Raw genomic sequence first — 17,345 nt, forward strand, 5'->3', positions numbered from 1 at the left:
AACTCAACTACAGGCTTTTTTTATTAATTAGTAAAGTTTTAAAAATAAGCCTTTCCTAAATTGCCACAGTAGTTATTAATGTAAGAGTTATACTACTGGTGGTGTTTACATAATTAGGGAAAAAGTAGATTCAGTTATTATATTTTGTTCTTTACCTTCTCATTGCCTTGTCCAAAGGTGACTCTTTTTTTCACTAAAGTTATTGGTGTCACACATGTGTCCTATACTCAGATAATTATATGATGAAATGTCATTGTGATTTTCAGAATCAGTCAAGTGTTGACATAATAGCACATTTAGTCAGGGTGAGATTGACGGAACAAAAACATGTAACTGGAACCTTAATTCATGAGTATGACATAGCTTACTTCCTTATATTCATAAACCTAACATGCTATTTAGACATACATGTTGAGTTGTGCATACTGTAATCTTTTTGTACATCTATAGCTGAGCTCAAATAAGTTCAATACACAGACAACAACTCATGTCTATCACTCTTCGTTTTTTCAAGAAATATTTGTTGAGGGCCTAATTTGTGGGCAGGTCATGCTAGGCTCTGGAATTAAACAGTGGAACATGAGAAGCAACTCCTCACGGTACTAGATTCCTGGGATTGTGGTAAAATTACCACAAACTGAGTGGCTTAAAACAAGAGAAATATATTCTCTCACAGTTTTGGAGGCCAGAAACCCAAAACAAGGTGTGGGCAGGGCTGCACCAGTTCTGGGGGCTCTAGGAGAGAATCTTCCCTCGCCTCTTTCAGCTTCTAGGGCTGCCGGGGTTCCTCAGCTTCCGTGGCTCGGGGGCCCATCCCTCCAATCCCTGTCTCCTTCTCCCTGCATCTCCCTCTTCTGTGTTCCCTTCTGTCCATCAAATCTCCCCTGTGTGTCTCTTATAAGGACACTTGTCACTGGGTTTAGGGCCCAGCAGGATCATACAGAATGATGTTCACATCTAAAGGTCCTTAAATTAATTACATCTGCAAAGATCCTTTTTCCAGCTAAGGTAACGTTCCCAGGTTTGATGGATCAGTATATGGACGTACCTTTAGGGGGGCACCACTTGACCTACTACTAAGTTTAAACACTTACTGATTAATGACAGATAAACTACCTAAACAGGTCGTTAATATACCAACTACGTTCCATCAAAAACATGGGAAAAAGACATTTTTTCTTAGGAAACATTTAGGAAAGCTACTTAACCCAAGATGGGAGATGAGAAAATGTTTCCCAGGGAGAGCGTGAAGAAAAGTAGAAACTACCCAAGCAAGACTGAAGATGAAATCTATGCAAATTCCTACGGGAAAAAAACCCCATGATATTCTCAGAAACGTAAAAAAGTTCCAAGTGGTTGGAGTTTAGGGAATTGGCAGTGAGCAGTCCGGTTCCTTAAGAATTTAAAATGGTAAAGGCATATTTAAGAATTTGAATTTTAAAGGCATCAATGAATAGATGTACAGATCACAGTGGCCTGTTGGGTTAAGCGCTGGCTTCCCTGAGGGTGGATCAGAGAGAGGCCCAGGCTGGAGGTGGGAGGACCAAGTGAAGGGTCCCCTACAGAAATCCAGTGAAGTGTTTACGTCCAACCACGGTGGAGACGATGAGGAGAGAGAGATTCGGATGAATTCGAGAGAGATATTTTCTGAAGAATTGCTAGTGCTTAGCAAATAATTGAATTTGAGAGTCGAGATAATGAAGGTCCCAATTATAACAAGTACCTAGATGGATGACGGTGAACTTCATTTAGACAAGAGACATAGGAGGAGAACAGGTGTAGGGAGTGGAAGGAAAGAGGAATTTCATTTCAGACACTGAAAGATTACAATACCTGTTTCTAGATTTCAGATTGATGTGTGGACAATATGCTCAAAGGGAAATTTGGATTATACGTTCACGATGTAGGTATTATCACCTGAAATAGGGTAACGGGAACGATGAGGGTCTGATTGAGTTGCCCTCCCTCCTAGGGCAAGTCCCAAACAAGAAGTAATTGTAGAGACCCTGAGGAATAGGATATTTTCAGGAGTCTGTTCAGGACTCTGGTGGATGTGTTTGTGTATGGGCGATGGTTGGGATGGGCAGCGGGTCGAGAACTGAAACAGGCATTTGCACGGTGAAGTGACATTACTCGTGAAGAATCACTCTGTGTTTTGCTGTTCAGCCTTCTTTTTCGTTTTCCAACGTTGCTTTTCCCAACCTATTCTCTGCTCAAGTCTCCCAACCCACCACCTCTTCTCCTCAGATGAAGATGATTGTTTCAAGTAAGAGAGAGTGTTTAAATTCTCTCAAGTAATAGGACTAGTGAGAAGTACTTTTGGAATTAACTACCAAGAGGCTTCTGGTGACACTGGTGAAGGCAGTTAGCGTACAATAGAGGAGGTGGACCCAGCGTGAGGTGTGTAGAAGCAGGAGAAAGTCAGAAATCGGAGGCATCAAGTTTGATTATTAAGAGAAGGAGAGGGTTTCCCTGGTGGAGCAGTGGTTAAGAATCCAGTGGTTATTAATCAATGCAGGGGACACAGGTTCGAGCCCTGGTCTGGGAAGATCCCACATGCCGGGGAGCAACTAAGCCTGTGCGCCACAACTACTGAGCCTGCACTCTAGAGCCCGCGAGCCACAAATACTGAGGCCGCATGCCACAACTACTGAAGCCCACGCACCTAGAGCCCGTGCTCCGCAACAAGAGAAGCCACCGCAGTGAGAAGCCCGTGCACCGCAACGAAGAGTACCCCCCCCCCACCACCACCACCACAACTAGAGAAAGCCCGTGTACAGCAAGGAAGACCCAACACAGCCAAAAAAAAAAATACATAGAAGGAGAAAGATAGGGCAGTAGCTCTATCTTTGGGTTGTATGGCCCTGAGGGATATTTCCTTTGCTTTATTTTAGAAACCTGAGCAGTATTGATGTGAAGGATGGATCAAAAAGGAAAAGGCTGAAAACAAATGAATGAGAAGAAAAAAGTCAATACGTGAAATTGCTAGAAAAAAAAGTTGTGATCCATAATCTGGATAGAAGTTCCACATTTATCCTAAAGCATGTTGCGTGGTGACAGGAGGCATGGAGACAACTGGGAAATAATGCAGGTACTTTTTCTGATTTTACGGCATGAAGTCTTGTTTCTCTCAATATGAACATTCTATGCTTTCGGTGAAGAATGAGCCCAGGCTGTCTGCTGAGCATAAGAGAGGTGGAGGCCTGGGAGATCTAGGAGAGAAGAGGAGGGGGGGAAAAGCAGCTTTGGAAAACAGGGAAGAGAGCTAAACAGGAAGGCAGAGATCGATTCTTTCCTGGTAGTTTTGGCTTCATTGTGCCAGTTTGTACTTTTAACTGACAAAAGATCATTTCCCTTGGGGAAAACACACAACTAGGCGATATTTACTTTCTGATTACATAGTTTGGAAGAAGGTGGCGGCTGCCAGTATTACAAACAAAACAATAGCAACAAAGAACAAACAGCAGAAGCCTCGAGCTAAAAAAAATGTTTCTCACATCTTTCAAAACTTGGAAATGCAATTAGGCTCAACAGAATCTTTTTTTATGATGCAAAAGACTCAAGTTTTTTGTTGTTTGTTTGTTTTTTTTTAAGTGTTTCAAGGCTTCCATCCATTCATAGGGTTGAGAATTGATCAAATCAATCCCTGCATGAAATGTTTCTTTAAGGAAAACTTCAAAGGGAAAAGGGGAGGTAAGAAGGGTCTGAGCCGGAATAAGGAGAGGAGGGGGGTAAGGTGAGAGATTGGCTTGTATTTCTACGCTTTCTTGAATAAGATCCCCTTGGCGTGCCCGGTGTTTATCTTTCCATCCATATTTCATATATTAGAACTCAAGATCTTCACCTAGAAATGCTGAGGATTTTGCAGAGCATGTAATTTCCTTCAGCTCGTGGAAGAAAAGTTGAAAGTTTCTAAGGAAGTGAAGCGGAGACACAGTCCTGTTACATAGTTGTTAATCTGACACCCTCTGTTAAACTAAATTAAGAAATGATAAAATTCCCTCCACTGTGGAATTAGAGCATTTTTATTTCCCCTCACCTCCCAGTTTAATACAGTTGGCAATTACTGTGTTTCCAGGCAGTTCCTTCCTTGAAGCACTGGAAGAGGGATTAAGGCGACACTTCATTCCTCAAGTGACTATTCTGCTCTAGTCTGTAGCAGCCTCGCTCTTGGTTTTTCCAATTCTACATTACTGTTGGAAGCAACCAGAAAATAACCTTTAAATTCCGGTTACGTAAAATCATAAAATATTCAACCTCGAAGACCTTCTTAGATCATCCTCTTTGGAAGCTTAGGCTGATTTAATGATACATTTTATAAAATAGTTTTTATCCCTTGAGGGCAGAGGACTTACTGAGAAATCAACACCACGTGGAGAGAAAGGCACGAAACACCTGGGGGCAAGGTCCTCACAAGAGCACTGGTGTCAATGGAATGGCAGGAAGAACTAAGTTCCCTGATGAAACCTAGTTTGCTCCTGACATGTAGGGCTGTATGAGACCTTGGTTCAAATTAGGAAAACTTTCAAAGTAAGAGCTGTATTATTTCTGTATGGGCTACTGAGAGTAAAAAACGGAAAGAGAAAGAAGTTAAAGGTGCTTCAAATATTTTTTGTAAATGCAAAAGTATTTATATCCTCATGATGGGTCTATGAAAGAGATGGTGTAGGGACGTACTTTTCCTTTTCATCCAACCTCAGTTCTCTAGATTCTAACAGGTAATAATAGCTAACTCTTTAAAACACCTTGCTACTTCAAAATGAGAAATGCACCCCAATGTTCATAGCAGCATTATTTACAGTAGCCAAGATATGGAAGCAACTTAAGTGTCCATGGACAGATGAGTGGATAAAGAAGATATGCTGCATATACACAATGGAATATTACTCAGCCATAAAAAGAAGAATGAAATAATGCCATTTGCAGTAACATGGATGGAACTGGAGGGCATTATGCTAAGTGAAATAAGTCAGACAGAGAAAGACCAATACTGTATGATATCACTTACATGTGGAATCTAAAAACTACAACAAACTAGTGATTATAACAAAAAAGAAGCAGACTCACAGATACAGAGAACAAACTAGTGGTTACCAGTGGGGACAGGGAAGGGGGGAGGGGCAATAGAGGGGCAGGGGAGTACAAGGTACAAACTATTATGTATAAAATAAGTTACAAGGATATATTGTACAATGGGGGAATATAACTTTAAAAATTGTGAATCACTATATTGTACAGCTGTAATGTACATAATATTGTACATCAACTTCAATTAAAAAAACAAAATAAATTTTAAAAAATAGCTTGCTATGTGCAATCCAGTTTTCCAAGCATTTTATGCATATTAACTTATTTAACCCTCACATCAACTGAATCAAGTGACAAATGTTTTTATACCCATTTTAGAAACAGGAACTCTAAGACTCAGAGAAGAGAAATAACTTGCTCAAGGTCAAACAGGTAGCAAGTAATAGAACTGGAACTAAAACTAGGCAGCCTGGCTCTAACGTCCGTGCCCTTAACTACTGTGCCTGTTTCCTTTCACAGTTGAGTTAATATATAATTTCTTGTGTTGCTATGGTCTAGGATATTTCCAATGTAGTTGCATTACATGGGACATTATACATAGTCCAACATTTTGTATTGGTAGAATAAACACTGTATGATCTTGATAAATTTTTAAGAAATCACTTTGCATTTACAAAATAGGATAGCAATTTTACATATTTCATGTTTGTTGTGACTAGTTAAGAACAGCTTAACATGGTATCTTATACATGGTAAGAACTCACTGTTATATAACTTTATTATTAATATAGTATCTTTTACTATTTTATTCTTATTGCTTGTATCATAATCATTTTATTACTTTTATTATTTTAAACTATTTTGAAATTCTCGGCAATTGAAGACTATTATCTCCTTATCCTTATAATAAATACCGCCACCCCATCCCACCATCTACCCTATTATAAACTTAATGCCTTGCTTTTTTCCTTTACTCTGTGTATCTGCTCATTATCTGCATTGATTTTGACAAGTACATTGTTGTCTTATTGGTCAGGTGGCTGCATGGTTTTTTGGCATCCTCATTCAATATTACAGTCTTCAGTTGTTATTATAGGAATACATATATAAATTAAATTATAGATAGATAGATAAGATATAGTTTCCCATTTTACGGAACATTTCACAAATGTTTAATTACCTCTACAGATTAGTAAGACAACCGCGTAGGGAAATTCTCAGACCTCCCTGCCAAGAGGCTCTCAAACTATTAAAAGCACAGGCTCTGAATTGACCATTTAGCTCATGACAAGCTTTCCTGCATCTCTCCTGCTGGTTTGCACCACCTGCATCCTCTTCAGTGGCCAGGTCCTCACTCTCTCTCTGCACCAGCCTTCCTCTCGCTTCCATTGTCTCCTGTCAACCAGGACCCCACATTCAGCCCTTTAATGTCAACATCGATCCCACCGATAACTCTTATCGATTAGTCTTTCCATTTAATCTTTTACGATTTTGTTTAGTCCTCTACTACTCTGTGTAACTACCATCCCGAGAGTACAAGTAACTACCAAACCCAATGACCTTCTCAGAGTCCTCACTTGCCATAAACTATGTAGCTGTTAACACAGATCATTATTTTCTCTTTTTATGGACCCAGAGGACATGGACTCAAATTTTGTCTTTGCACCTTACTTAACTGTGAATCGGGGTTCTATAGAAGCACCTGTCTCAATGAATCACTGGAGGATTAAATCAGTACAGAAAACCCTTAGGGCCCGACATAAATATCACACAAGAACATATTTTCTCTACCTCTTCTAAACTCTAAATAATTAGAATATCTATTTCTTAAAAAAATAATTTAATCCATCCCTATATTATAGTTGTCGTACATGCCTTCTCTTAACTAATAAATCATAAGCTCACTGAAAACAGATTTCTCTCTTCATCACTCATTTGCCTCAGGGGCTACACAGTATTCTGCACATACCAAATAAACATTTATTTTATCAATAATGGACAGGCAGATCGATAGTGGTATACTTTAAAAAGTTTTATTATATCTTTATTAGATGTACACAATATTAAGTTTATTTACTACCTTCTATGGATATTCTAAAAACTGAAAAAATGGTAGTAATACTATTTGCTAAGCTTCCCTCAACTGAGCATTTATTATGAACCAATTTGCATATATTAATCCAATTTGTTCCCTCTGCTACCCTTTAGGAGGTTCTATCTGTGTCAACATATGAGGAACTGTGGTTCAAAGATGTAAACTGTCTTGCCCAAGAGGATGTATTTTGGAAAGTGGTGAGACCAGCATAAGAACTTGAAGTATCTGACTTTCCCTCAGCCTAACCCCAACCCTGTCTAATTTTCATAACAAGACAGGGCTCAACCCTGTAGGAATGAAGGCCTGCGGGAGTTCAGATCACTCTCTTCCTTTTCTAAAAGCCCAGCACACACACAGAAAATGCTCCTGTGTACTGCTTGTTTCTTTGTTTCATGAATATCAATTGTATCTCTCTAATTCACTAGTGAGAAAATTAAGAATGGGTACAACACCATATGCTTTTTCTGTATCCCCCTAGCTCTACTGAAGGAAACAGTTACCCTATAAAGAGCTTCCTAGTTACTGAAGTAGTTAACAATCGTTCCCACTCAGCTTTTTAATTTTTGTCTTCACAATTATTCAGTGCCTCTGATAACCAAGACTTAAACAACAAAAGTTTAAGTTCTCAGACTCTGACTTGTAATTAACGTAGGGGAAAAATGCCTATATGTGAGCCATGGACTTTATTTGTTATAGCAAGTCAGGGTGGTCACTACAAAGAAATATCGCAGTGTTTTTCCTCTTTTATTAAAAGCCTCAATTTTAGAAAAATGTTCAATACAACATACCAAAAAAATCAGGTTTTTTGCAATAAATGATTATATGTAAAATAAAATTAACAACTTGTCCTTAAATACTGGACCAAAAAATTATGGGGAAAAAAAAAGCCCTTTTACTTTCTAGACCCTATTTATTTGTTTCTTCAACAGTCCTCTCCGCCAGATTTAACATCCCATGGCAAGTCCTGTACCACATTCATTGCTCTGCTGGGCTGCCTTGACATTGCCTTGCAAAGAGAAACCATCTGTAAATATTTATTAAGCAAACACTAATTACCTTGCTAAAGGCAATGATTGCTTATAAACACTTATACTATGTATAACAATGATCTACATTCATTAACCCTTATTATATGCTGTCCAAGATGCAAAGCATTTAATCCTCACCAAAAATAACAACACAAGAATGGTATCATCAGATCCATCTGACTTAGAGAAAACTGACCTGAGGAAGACCCACGACTCGCTAAATGTCCCAAAGTGCTACATGCTGGAACCAGCCTAATTACTAAAAGAGAACGAGACAATATGGAAATTCTGCTATTTCTCCTCACATTAAGTTCAAGTGGATCTCTTGCTGGGGAGACATACCACATTTAAGGAAAAAGGAAAAAAAAAAAAAAACTCACTCAAACCTGAGTGGGAGTCCTGACAATTTGGTCCTTTTATTACAAGAAGTCCCCTACATGCAAACAAGTTCCGCTCCGAGAGTGTGTTCGTGAAGTCCAACGTAGGTACAACAAAGTTAGCCTAGGTACCCAACTGGTACCATCGGCTATATAGTACTGTACTGTAATAGGTTTATAATACTTTTCACACAAATAATGCTTAAAAAACAAGCAAAAAATAAAATATTTTTAATCTTACAGTACAGTACCTTGAAAAGTACAGTAGTCCAATACAACAGCTGGCACACTGGGGCTGGCATCGAGTGAACAGGCAAGAAATAAAGATACTGTACTACTGCACTCTATACAGTCCTGTATGGTAAAGTACACAAAAGCACAACCACTTGCACGGGATGCACGCACGTGACAATGTACACCAGGCACGTGAGCAAACTCACGTGACCGGACATGCAAGTGCACGTTCGTATCTTTGAAAGTTTGAACTTGAAGGTTCATTATGTAGGGAACTTACTGTATAATAAAAAAGATCAAAATGACTGATAATAAAATCTCCTGACTGTGGCTTTCTAGACTTCAAGTACTGAAGTAACATTCCATTGAGGATTTGGGAACTTTAAGTAAATTCGAAATGAACCTCTTCTGCTCTCACTGAGGCACACCGTTCCCTGTAACAGAGAGATGGTAGCCACCACCCCGGCCTCTGGCAGCCACAACTTCCTTGATAATATTACTGGATAACAATAAATTGCACTATTTATAATCTGTGCAACTCTCACAGGCTAAATCCTTATTGTGATTTTCACACTTCTAGAGACACATGCACTTGTCTTTCTCTCTCTCCATACTTTCCTAGAATTAAATTAATAACATTTAAATGAGCTTCAAACTCAGCTGATGAACAGTTGTTTTGCAGAGTCAAAGCAATGGAAAAAGCAAGAAGTTACAAAAGTACAAAAAAAAAATTGTAGAAAGTGAAACAGTTGGGTGGATTTATTTTTTCTTCATAAGTGAGACCATGTGTGTGGATGCATGTACATGTATATGTGTGTTGCTAAATAAGTATGTGAAATGAATACATTTAATTGGAGAATACTGCCAATCTGGCCCATATTTTTTCCCACTAAACTGGAAGTAGAAAAGTAGAAGAAAACATTGATGTGATTTACCTTAAACCCTAGGTATATCTTTATTTCTTCACCCTCTTTCTGGCCACCATGTTGGAGTTGGTAGTAACAGACATTAACATATTAGTTGGGGATGGTGGGGTTCCTCACCAAATGTTTCTTGACATTTCTGGATGCCCTGCCCCTTCTTTTCAACTTTAAATAAAACCAGTACAGATATTTTTGTGCCTGTCTAAATACATATTCTCAGCGGCACGAACGTGTCTTATTTGTTCTTTTTGGTTATCTATTCAAGCATCACCACTACATTTTGAGCTAATTCAGGAATAGTTAGCTCTGTGGGGTGACGGACAGAGGTCCTAAGAGAGCAAGTACCTCATTTATGAGTCTGTCTTCACCTTTGTTATGGTCTCCAGAACGTCCTATTTCTTTGCACATTTGCACCTTTGACTCTATAACAGCACTTTTGTAAACACATATGTAAAAATGAAGGAAGGAGAAGAATAACGTGATCACGTCTGGTGGTTTTAAGAATCTGAAGTATCGCCTCATCATAAGCAAGCCAAGCAAATGAGAATGAGAGGCTGCTGGACCAAACACCTCCTGATCTGAGGATACACGCCACTTACACCAAGAGTTATCTGAACTCTTTTCCTCTCTTTCAGATTATCCTGGGTGCACCTTAGCTGACTTTCATTTGTATAGAATGTTCCAAGGAGAGACGCCATTGCAAACTTCCTTACAGGTTGTCATGGCGACTCCTGACAAAACTTCCACACACAAAACTCAATTATCTTCTCTACACACTAAAACAGCGAACTTTCTCACCCTTCTGCCTATATATTCCACCTTTGATTTGGTTTCTCTTATAGAAAAATAAAATGTAAAAGAGGTTAATTGATTCAGCACAGCTTGTTCAGAAATGAACAGAGAGGAAAAAAAAAAAAAAACTATCTCATTTTTTAACAGACTGTGAACATAAGATACTGTTCCATGCTGCCTCCCACGGGGCAAGGTGGTGAACTAATCATGTCCAGACCCACTAGGTCACAGCCAATAATTAAGGCTCTTGGTATGGGGGTCTGTGTGTTGCAATCCTGGAGTGTGTCAGGACGGATTTTCCATAAATTCAAGAAAAGGTCCTCCAGCACCCTAATTTCAAATCTATATCTTAGCTAATTAAGAACAGTATGGCTCAAACCAACGCATCACTTCACACCTAGTGTGTGGACAATGTACCACCACCCTGAGTGCAGGAGGAGTGAAAACCTTACTTTTTTTTTTTTTTTTTTTTTTTCTTCCTGTTTTTAGCTCTTCCAGTAACTAAGATGTTTGCTGGAGAAGAAACACAGACACTCTTGCAGCCTTATGGTCAGGGTGACAAAGAAAAGCATGACAAGGTTTGCATAAACTTGGCTCCAAATATCTGACATCTTCGCATCACGAGATAAGTTTAAAATGCCACAGAAAGCAGTTCTTGCCAAAAAGATGAATTCTCCCTCTCACAAGTGTGGTGTTGATGGATGTTGGAAAAGTTGGACAAAGATGCTGAGGAGTCTCGGGAAAGTTTTGTTTTGTTTTGGTTTTTAAATAATGGAGGTTAAGCCCCACATGGTCAAGTACAGTTTACTTGTGGATCTCATTAAAAGCAAAATATTACATCACAGTATTTTCCACAGCCAAGATGTGATCTCAGGACTTACCATGCAAGCTTGATTAGCCCTGTTTTATAAAGAGAAATTCTGAAGGACAAAGAAATAAGAAGGTTCTACAATTTAAAAGTGACTTGGGTGTCTAGTGTTGTCTTTTGGTTTATTTCATATGGTAAAAAAGTCCAAGCCAAACACAAGCTTCTAAAATCATTCTGAACAATCCTGAAAACATGTAATTTAAAGTTCTGGGATTTTGATCCTTGTTTTTATTTCAAAAATTGCAAAACCCGGGCTTCCCTGGTGGTGCAGTGGTTGAGAGTCCACCTGCCAATGCAGGGGACACGGGTTCGTGCCCAGGTCCGGGAAGATCCCATATGCTGCGGAGCAGCTGGGCCCGTGAGCCATGGCTGCTGAGCCTGCGCGTCCGGAGCCTGTGCTCCGCAACGAGAGAGGCCACAACAGTGAGAGGCCCGCGTACCGCAAAAAAAAAAAAAAAAAAAATTGCAAAACCCTCTTCATGTTCTGAATATTCTTGAATTATTATTCTCGCACTCGTATTGAGAATTGAGCTGCATCTCAACTTAGTTGCTGAACTACTTTACAGCTGCTTTTAAAAAAAATGATCTCTTTAATGTATGTATTTAAGAAAAGATTGTGTTTTGGGGTCCTTTTTATTTACCTGTACTTGCATAAATGATTACAAAGAGAGGTATAATAATGCTGGATGCAGTAGTTTTGCTCTAAAATATTGCTTTGCTCTAACATCATCCTACGGCACAGCTTAATTAAGATCTAAATATGTAACTTCAATTCAATTGCAGCTGAAACCAGAGAAGAGCAGCAATTCAAAGTCTGAAAGAATGAAATTAGGAATTACTATACAATAACTATACAGTAATCATTTCAGCTAAATATCAAATTCATTATCAACAGATGATTTTTAATACATGTATATATTTCTAAAACACATAAAGGAGATACCTAAATCATCCCAATAACAACAAAAAAGCAACAAATATAACTCAACTGAAAATAACATGACAATTATGATTGATAATTTAATAACATCTCAACCGGAACTCTACAATATTTTATAAAATCATAATTTTTATAAATTTTTCATAGAAATCTTAAAATTCTTAAGAGCTTAATATTTCCTTCTGCAACTTGATTCCAATCGTGCAGAGTCCAAACCATAAAATTAGCCTCTTAGTTATTCCATTATTATAACTATTTTTTTGCTCCTCATTGGTTGAGTGAGGGGGAAAAAACAAGCCTTTTAGGTGAACAATTTAGGGGGTTTTATTTCATATTTTTCCTGCATCACAGATGGGGCAAATATTTTAATATCATGGGAATTATTACACATATTACTTTTAGTGGGAAAGTACTATAAATACAAATGATTAACTTGTAATAGTATAGAAGACCTGAGAAAATATGTGTGAGATACTAAACATCATGACAATTAATACACACAGTGTCTATCCATGTTTGTTTTCTCTTTTACCTCCCTTTAATTTATCTCAGAATATACTAAAACCGTTTATACTGAGTAGTAGACACACAAACTATTAGTGATGTGCTCTGATAAGATACAAGTGAAGGGGATTTTTAAAGTATTAGCCATTCCATTATGTTGAATTTCCATGAAGTATTTTCCTGCAAGCCGCTGTACATGAAACTGTTTAAAACAGTGAAGGTTTCCCACTCCTGGGACCACACTTAGAACCAGGACTGCCCTGTCCCACAGAATGGCTGCAAAACCAGACTCTTCCTCCGGCACGTGACTGGTTTTGACTCCTTCAGTGCTGACCACTGCCAATGATAAGCACGTTATTCCCTCCCATAGCATTTTACAACTTGGTGATAATATATAGTAAAAGATGGTTTTTGAAGGACAGTTAGCAAGTAACCATGAAAACGTCTTTTTAAAAGAAAGTACTAAATTTAAATAACACATTACCCGATAGTCAAGTTATATGCTTCAATTGAAAACTTATGTATTTAGCTGACTTACTAACTTTGAAATGTAGACACATCAGCAAAATACTACATCACAGTATTAAGCATGCTTAATTCCTCATTGCAAGTCACATTTTACTTGGTCAAGTGCATATACATACATATATATATATATATATATATATATATATACACACACACACACACACACACACACATATATATGCAGATATATATATATATGACTTAACTTACTATCCAATACCTGTATAATGATGTCAACATATCCTAATTTTCTTTCCAATTAGATTTAATAATAGAATAAAACCAATGAAATCTTATCTTTTCCTGTTTTACAATGAATTCCATCTTTCAGTGAGTGATTTCTACCTTTTCAACTTTATTTTGTATCTGTAAGAAAGTATTAGTTTTAAAATCATTATTTAGGCTAAAAAATACTGAAGTATGCAACTAACATTCATTTTACGGCACATACTGCCTTTTGTTTATTCTTGGTTTTAAAACTGCTACCTAGGACTCTCAAGCTGGAATGCCACAAAATCCCCATCAATCTCAGGTATTCACTCTTCAAGGTATGAAACTTTGAGAAACAGCCCCTTCTCTTGCTGCTCCATTCCTTTCACACCCACTGATTTTTCACCTGATATTAAATATCATTTGTACCACAAAAGAATCAGAAACAAGAAAGCTGTTTTAGAGATTATAATAACAAGCCAGAGAGTTGGTTTCCCATACTTTATTTTTTTTATGCCATTGAACAAACAGATTTCTCATTAAGGGTCAAAATCAATAGAGCTGGTGGGAAAGTTGTAAATATCTCATTAATAAGATTAATTAGTGTTTTATGTTAGCTATCCCAGCAAATAATCCAGATGGCTACTGTTAATTGAATTAGCAAAATTCAAGGGAAAATCATTTTGTTTTTGTCATTTTATCAATATTGGAAGGGAAATCTTAATAATAGTAATTTTAATAATTAACTACTAATGTTAACAAAATCTCACTTTCTCTTAAGGGTTGGAGAAATAAATGATCTATATAGGGAAAAAAAGTTTCACATCCAAAGTATCCACCTTCGTTTTTTTTATTGGAATGACAGAATATACTTCAAATCAAAGTTATACCCCTATTAGAAAGGATGACAGAAGTCAACAATGAAATGAAAGCGTGTCAGCGCTTCCCCTCAGAATTCCAGTCCTGAGAAATTCCACTTTATTAAGTATAAGAACGAATATTTAATTCCCATAAATAAATATCCCTGTCGTCCACAACGCCTAAACGCCTTCTGTGTGCGAAAGGTACATAGTGTACATGGGTGATGACCCTTGAAATTAAGAACATTAATATTCCGAGGTGATGTACAGGACCAGCTAAAGAAGTGTTACATCCATATCATGAGGAAGGCTTCACTCTGTTGTTAAAAGTTTAATCGCAGAAGCTAGTTTATTAGTAAACAAGGAATTCAACAATATTGAATCTCATCAACATTTTGTGAAGGATATTTTGCTTTATTGTTAAGAATGATAGTTATTTTGATCCATGCTAAGATGTGATGAGCGATGCACGCACTAAGGGACTGCATAGTGTGTGTGTGTGTGTGTGTGTGTGTGTGTGTGTGTGTCCACTACGTGGTGTTTTGGACATGAAGGTAAAACTTATCGCCAGACTGCGAAACTGAGCGACCTCCTTAGTAACTGCCTGAAGACCTCCCCACCGCACCTTAGCAACAGCGAAGGAGAAAGAGACTTTACGTTTCCACAGGGCAAAAAGCTGTTGCTAAGCAAAAATTACAACCAAAAATATAGAAAACTGTAACTTGGTTTTTGAGAACCCCTTTACAAGTTTCACGATTTAACTGGCCCAATTCACTTTAATACAGACACGCAAACTCAGTGAGAAGCAAACAGAATTCCCTGAGACTGAACTTGTACCAAGCCCTCTCCCACATCCCACAAATAAGCACGGTTAGTTACTTTTCATGCACCTCAAGCCAAAAGTCAACCTAAAGATCAGCGGTGAGAGGTTATGTCTTCCTCTTGGCCTCTCATCCTTCTTTTCTAGTTTATTTGGCATTTCTCCCATGTCATTGATCGCGACCTTAAAACGGCTACTTGCTTAAACCCCAAAGTGTCTGGAGTCCTGTAACAGCAGCTCTGCAAAGACTTGGGAGCGAACCCAAGGATGCCGCACACCTGCTAGCTGTGGCCGCGGCTGCAACCTCATCAGCCTCACCAGCCTCACCAGCCTCCTGGGATCTTTCCCAGGTAAGCGCGGCACTTACCTGCTGCTCTCCGGGCTCCGTCGATTTCACCAGGTGCTTATCCTTGTACAGCGACCAGAGACCGATACTGGGCAGGAAAATTACAGCCACCATGAATAACAAAGTCATCTGCAGAAATCTCTTCTGTTTCCTCTTCATCGCAAATGATCACACAGAAGAAAAGTTAAAGGAGATGGTTCCCTGACCGCCTCTTGTGTTTAAAGCCAAAGTCCTTTCCTCTCCCCTGAGAAGCACCAGAAACTGAGGAGAAGCTAAAAACTTTTGCTGTGTGCTCAGCACCAAGGTGCACGATTCAGAGGGAGTTGGGCGTCTGCAGAAGCAACGCAGAGTTACTTTCCCCCCAGAAAACTATGACGAAGGCATCATCTATTGGCTCAGAAGTAAATGACTTGACTGGGGAAATCATTCAGCCTATCGACCTCCCACTAAAAGAGCAACGGAGTAAATATGATCGTTTCAGAGACTAATCATAAGTTATGAAAAGGTCAATAGCATGCCGGATACGAAGAAAACGGGGGTTTGGAGGGCTGGGCTGGCGAGGAGCGGGTGAGCAGGAGATCTGCGTGGGAAGCGGCTCAGCCCGAGCAAGTGGCAGAAAGAAAATGGTCCGCTCTTGACACTGAACATCACCTTTTCCGTCTTCCCTGCACGTCTCCTCCTGCGCTCCCCCTGGGATAACCCACCTGAACTCAAGTTCAAGTCCCTCCGCGGCCAGCGCGCTGGCGGGCTCCCGGGGGTCCGGGCGGGGAAGTGGGGTCCGGGGCAGAAGTGCTGTTTGGAGCGAGGTCCGCGAACTCCCGGGCGCTCACGCACGGTGCCGACCACCCTCGTCCCCGGGCAGCGGCTCGGCGCCCCGGCCGCCCCGGGGCGGGAGGCTCCGGAGGTCCGTGGAGTCCGGCCGGGAGGCGGCGGCGCCGCACCGTCTGTGCTCGCCCGGCGCCCGGGCTGCTGTCCTCCGCCAAGTGCGCGCCCTGACCATCAATCGCTCCCTCTCCTCGGCGACGCTCTCACGCCCCGGCGCTCCCGTTACCATCCTCTCCCGGCGACGGAACGTGCCCCGAGGAGCATCGCCGCACCTGGAGGGCGATGCTCTCACGCTCCCCGTGCCGCGGAGGGAGGGTGGCGCCCGAGCTGAGCGGGCTCGCGGGGCGCGCGCGCGGAGGGCGAGGAGGCAGGGGCGCGCGCTGCTCCCGCCGCCGTAGCCTGGTCGCCTGCCTGCGCGGGGACGAGGCTGTGCCGGCCACGTGCGGGAGCCCGGGCCGAGTGGGGAGGCAGTCCCCAGCTGCCAGCTCCTATATAAGCCCGTCGTGACGCCGGGAAGCGGAGGACGGTGACGCCGCCGCGGGACCGGGACTCCAGCCTCTCGTCTCCGCGACCTCCTGTCTCCGCCGGGGCCGTTCGCGCGACCTCGGACCCGCGGGGAGGCCGGCGTCCCCGCTCGCCTCACCCCGAAGGCGCCAGGCCCGAGACGCAGGGGGACAGGGTGCCGGCTGCTCGCGGTGTTTCCCCGGGCTCCTCTGGGGTGCCGGCGGGCTCGGAGGCAAACCGAGCCCGGCGGTCCCGCCCGGGGGCTCCCCGGCCGCCCGGCCAGGTGCGCGTTGAACCGGGAGGAGGACGGGGACCGCGACGCGAGGCCGGGCGGAGGCTCGGACTCTCTCGGGCAGCGGCTTACGGAGCGACACCGCGGAGCCCGGGCGGCTTACCTGGGTCTGCAAGCGCCCGGGCCGGGTGAGATCGGCGGTGCCACCCCGCCCGCGCGACCGCACGCCGC

General features: G+C 41.1%; 1 protein-coding gene across 1 annotated transcript in view; it reads right to left on the reverse strand.

The window, feature by feature from the left end:
• Positions 1-15,884, reverse strand: part of GALNTL6 (polypeptide N-acetylgalactosaminyltransferase like 6) — a 1,148,431-nt gene extending 1,132,547 nt beyond the window's left edge. The window contains exon 1 of the mRNA XM_027087880.1: positions 15,575-15,884. Coding sequence (XP_026943681.1) covers positions 15,575-15,712 — 138 coding nt within the window. The 5' untranslated portion in view covers positions 15,713-15,884. The remainder of the gene's footprint in view (positions 1-15,574) is intronic.
• Positions 15,885-17,345: the final 1,461 nt, after the last annotated feature.

Source organism: Aethalodelphis obliquidens, unplaced genomic scaffold, assembly GCF_003676395.1.
Source record: "Aethalodelphis obliquidens isolate GAN/ISIS:26980383/991018 unplaced genomic scaffold, ASM367639v1 scaffold61, whole genome shotgun sequence".
Taxonomy (NCBI): Eukaryota; Metazoa; Chordata; class Mammalia; order Artiodactyla; family Delphinidae; genus Aethalodelphis; species Aethalodelphis obliquidens.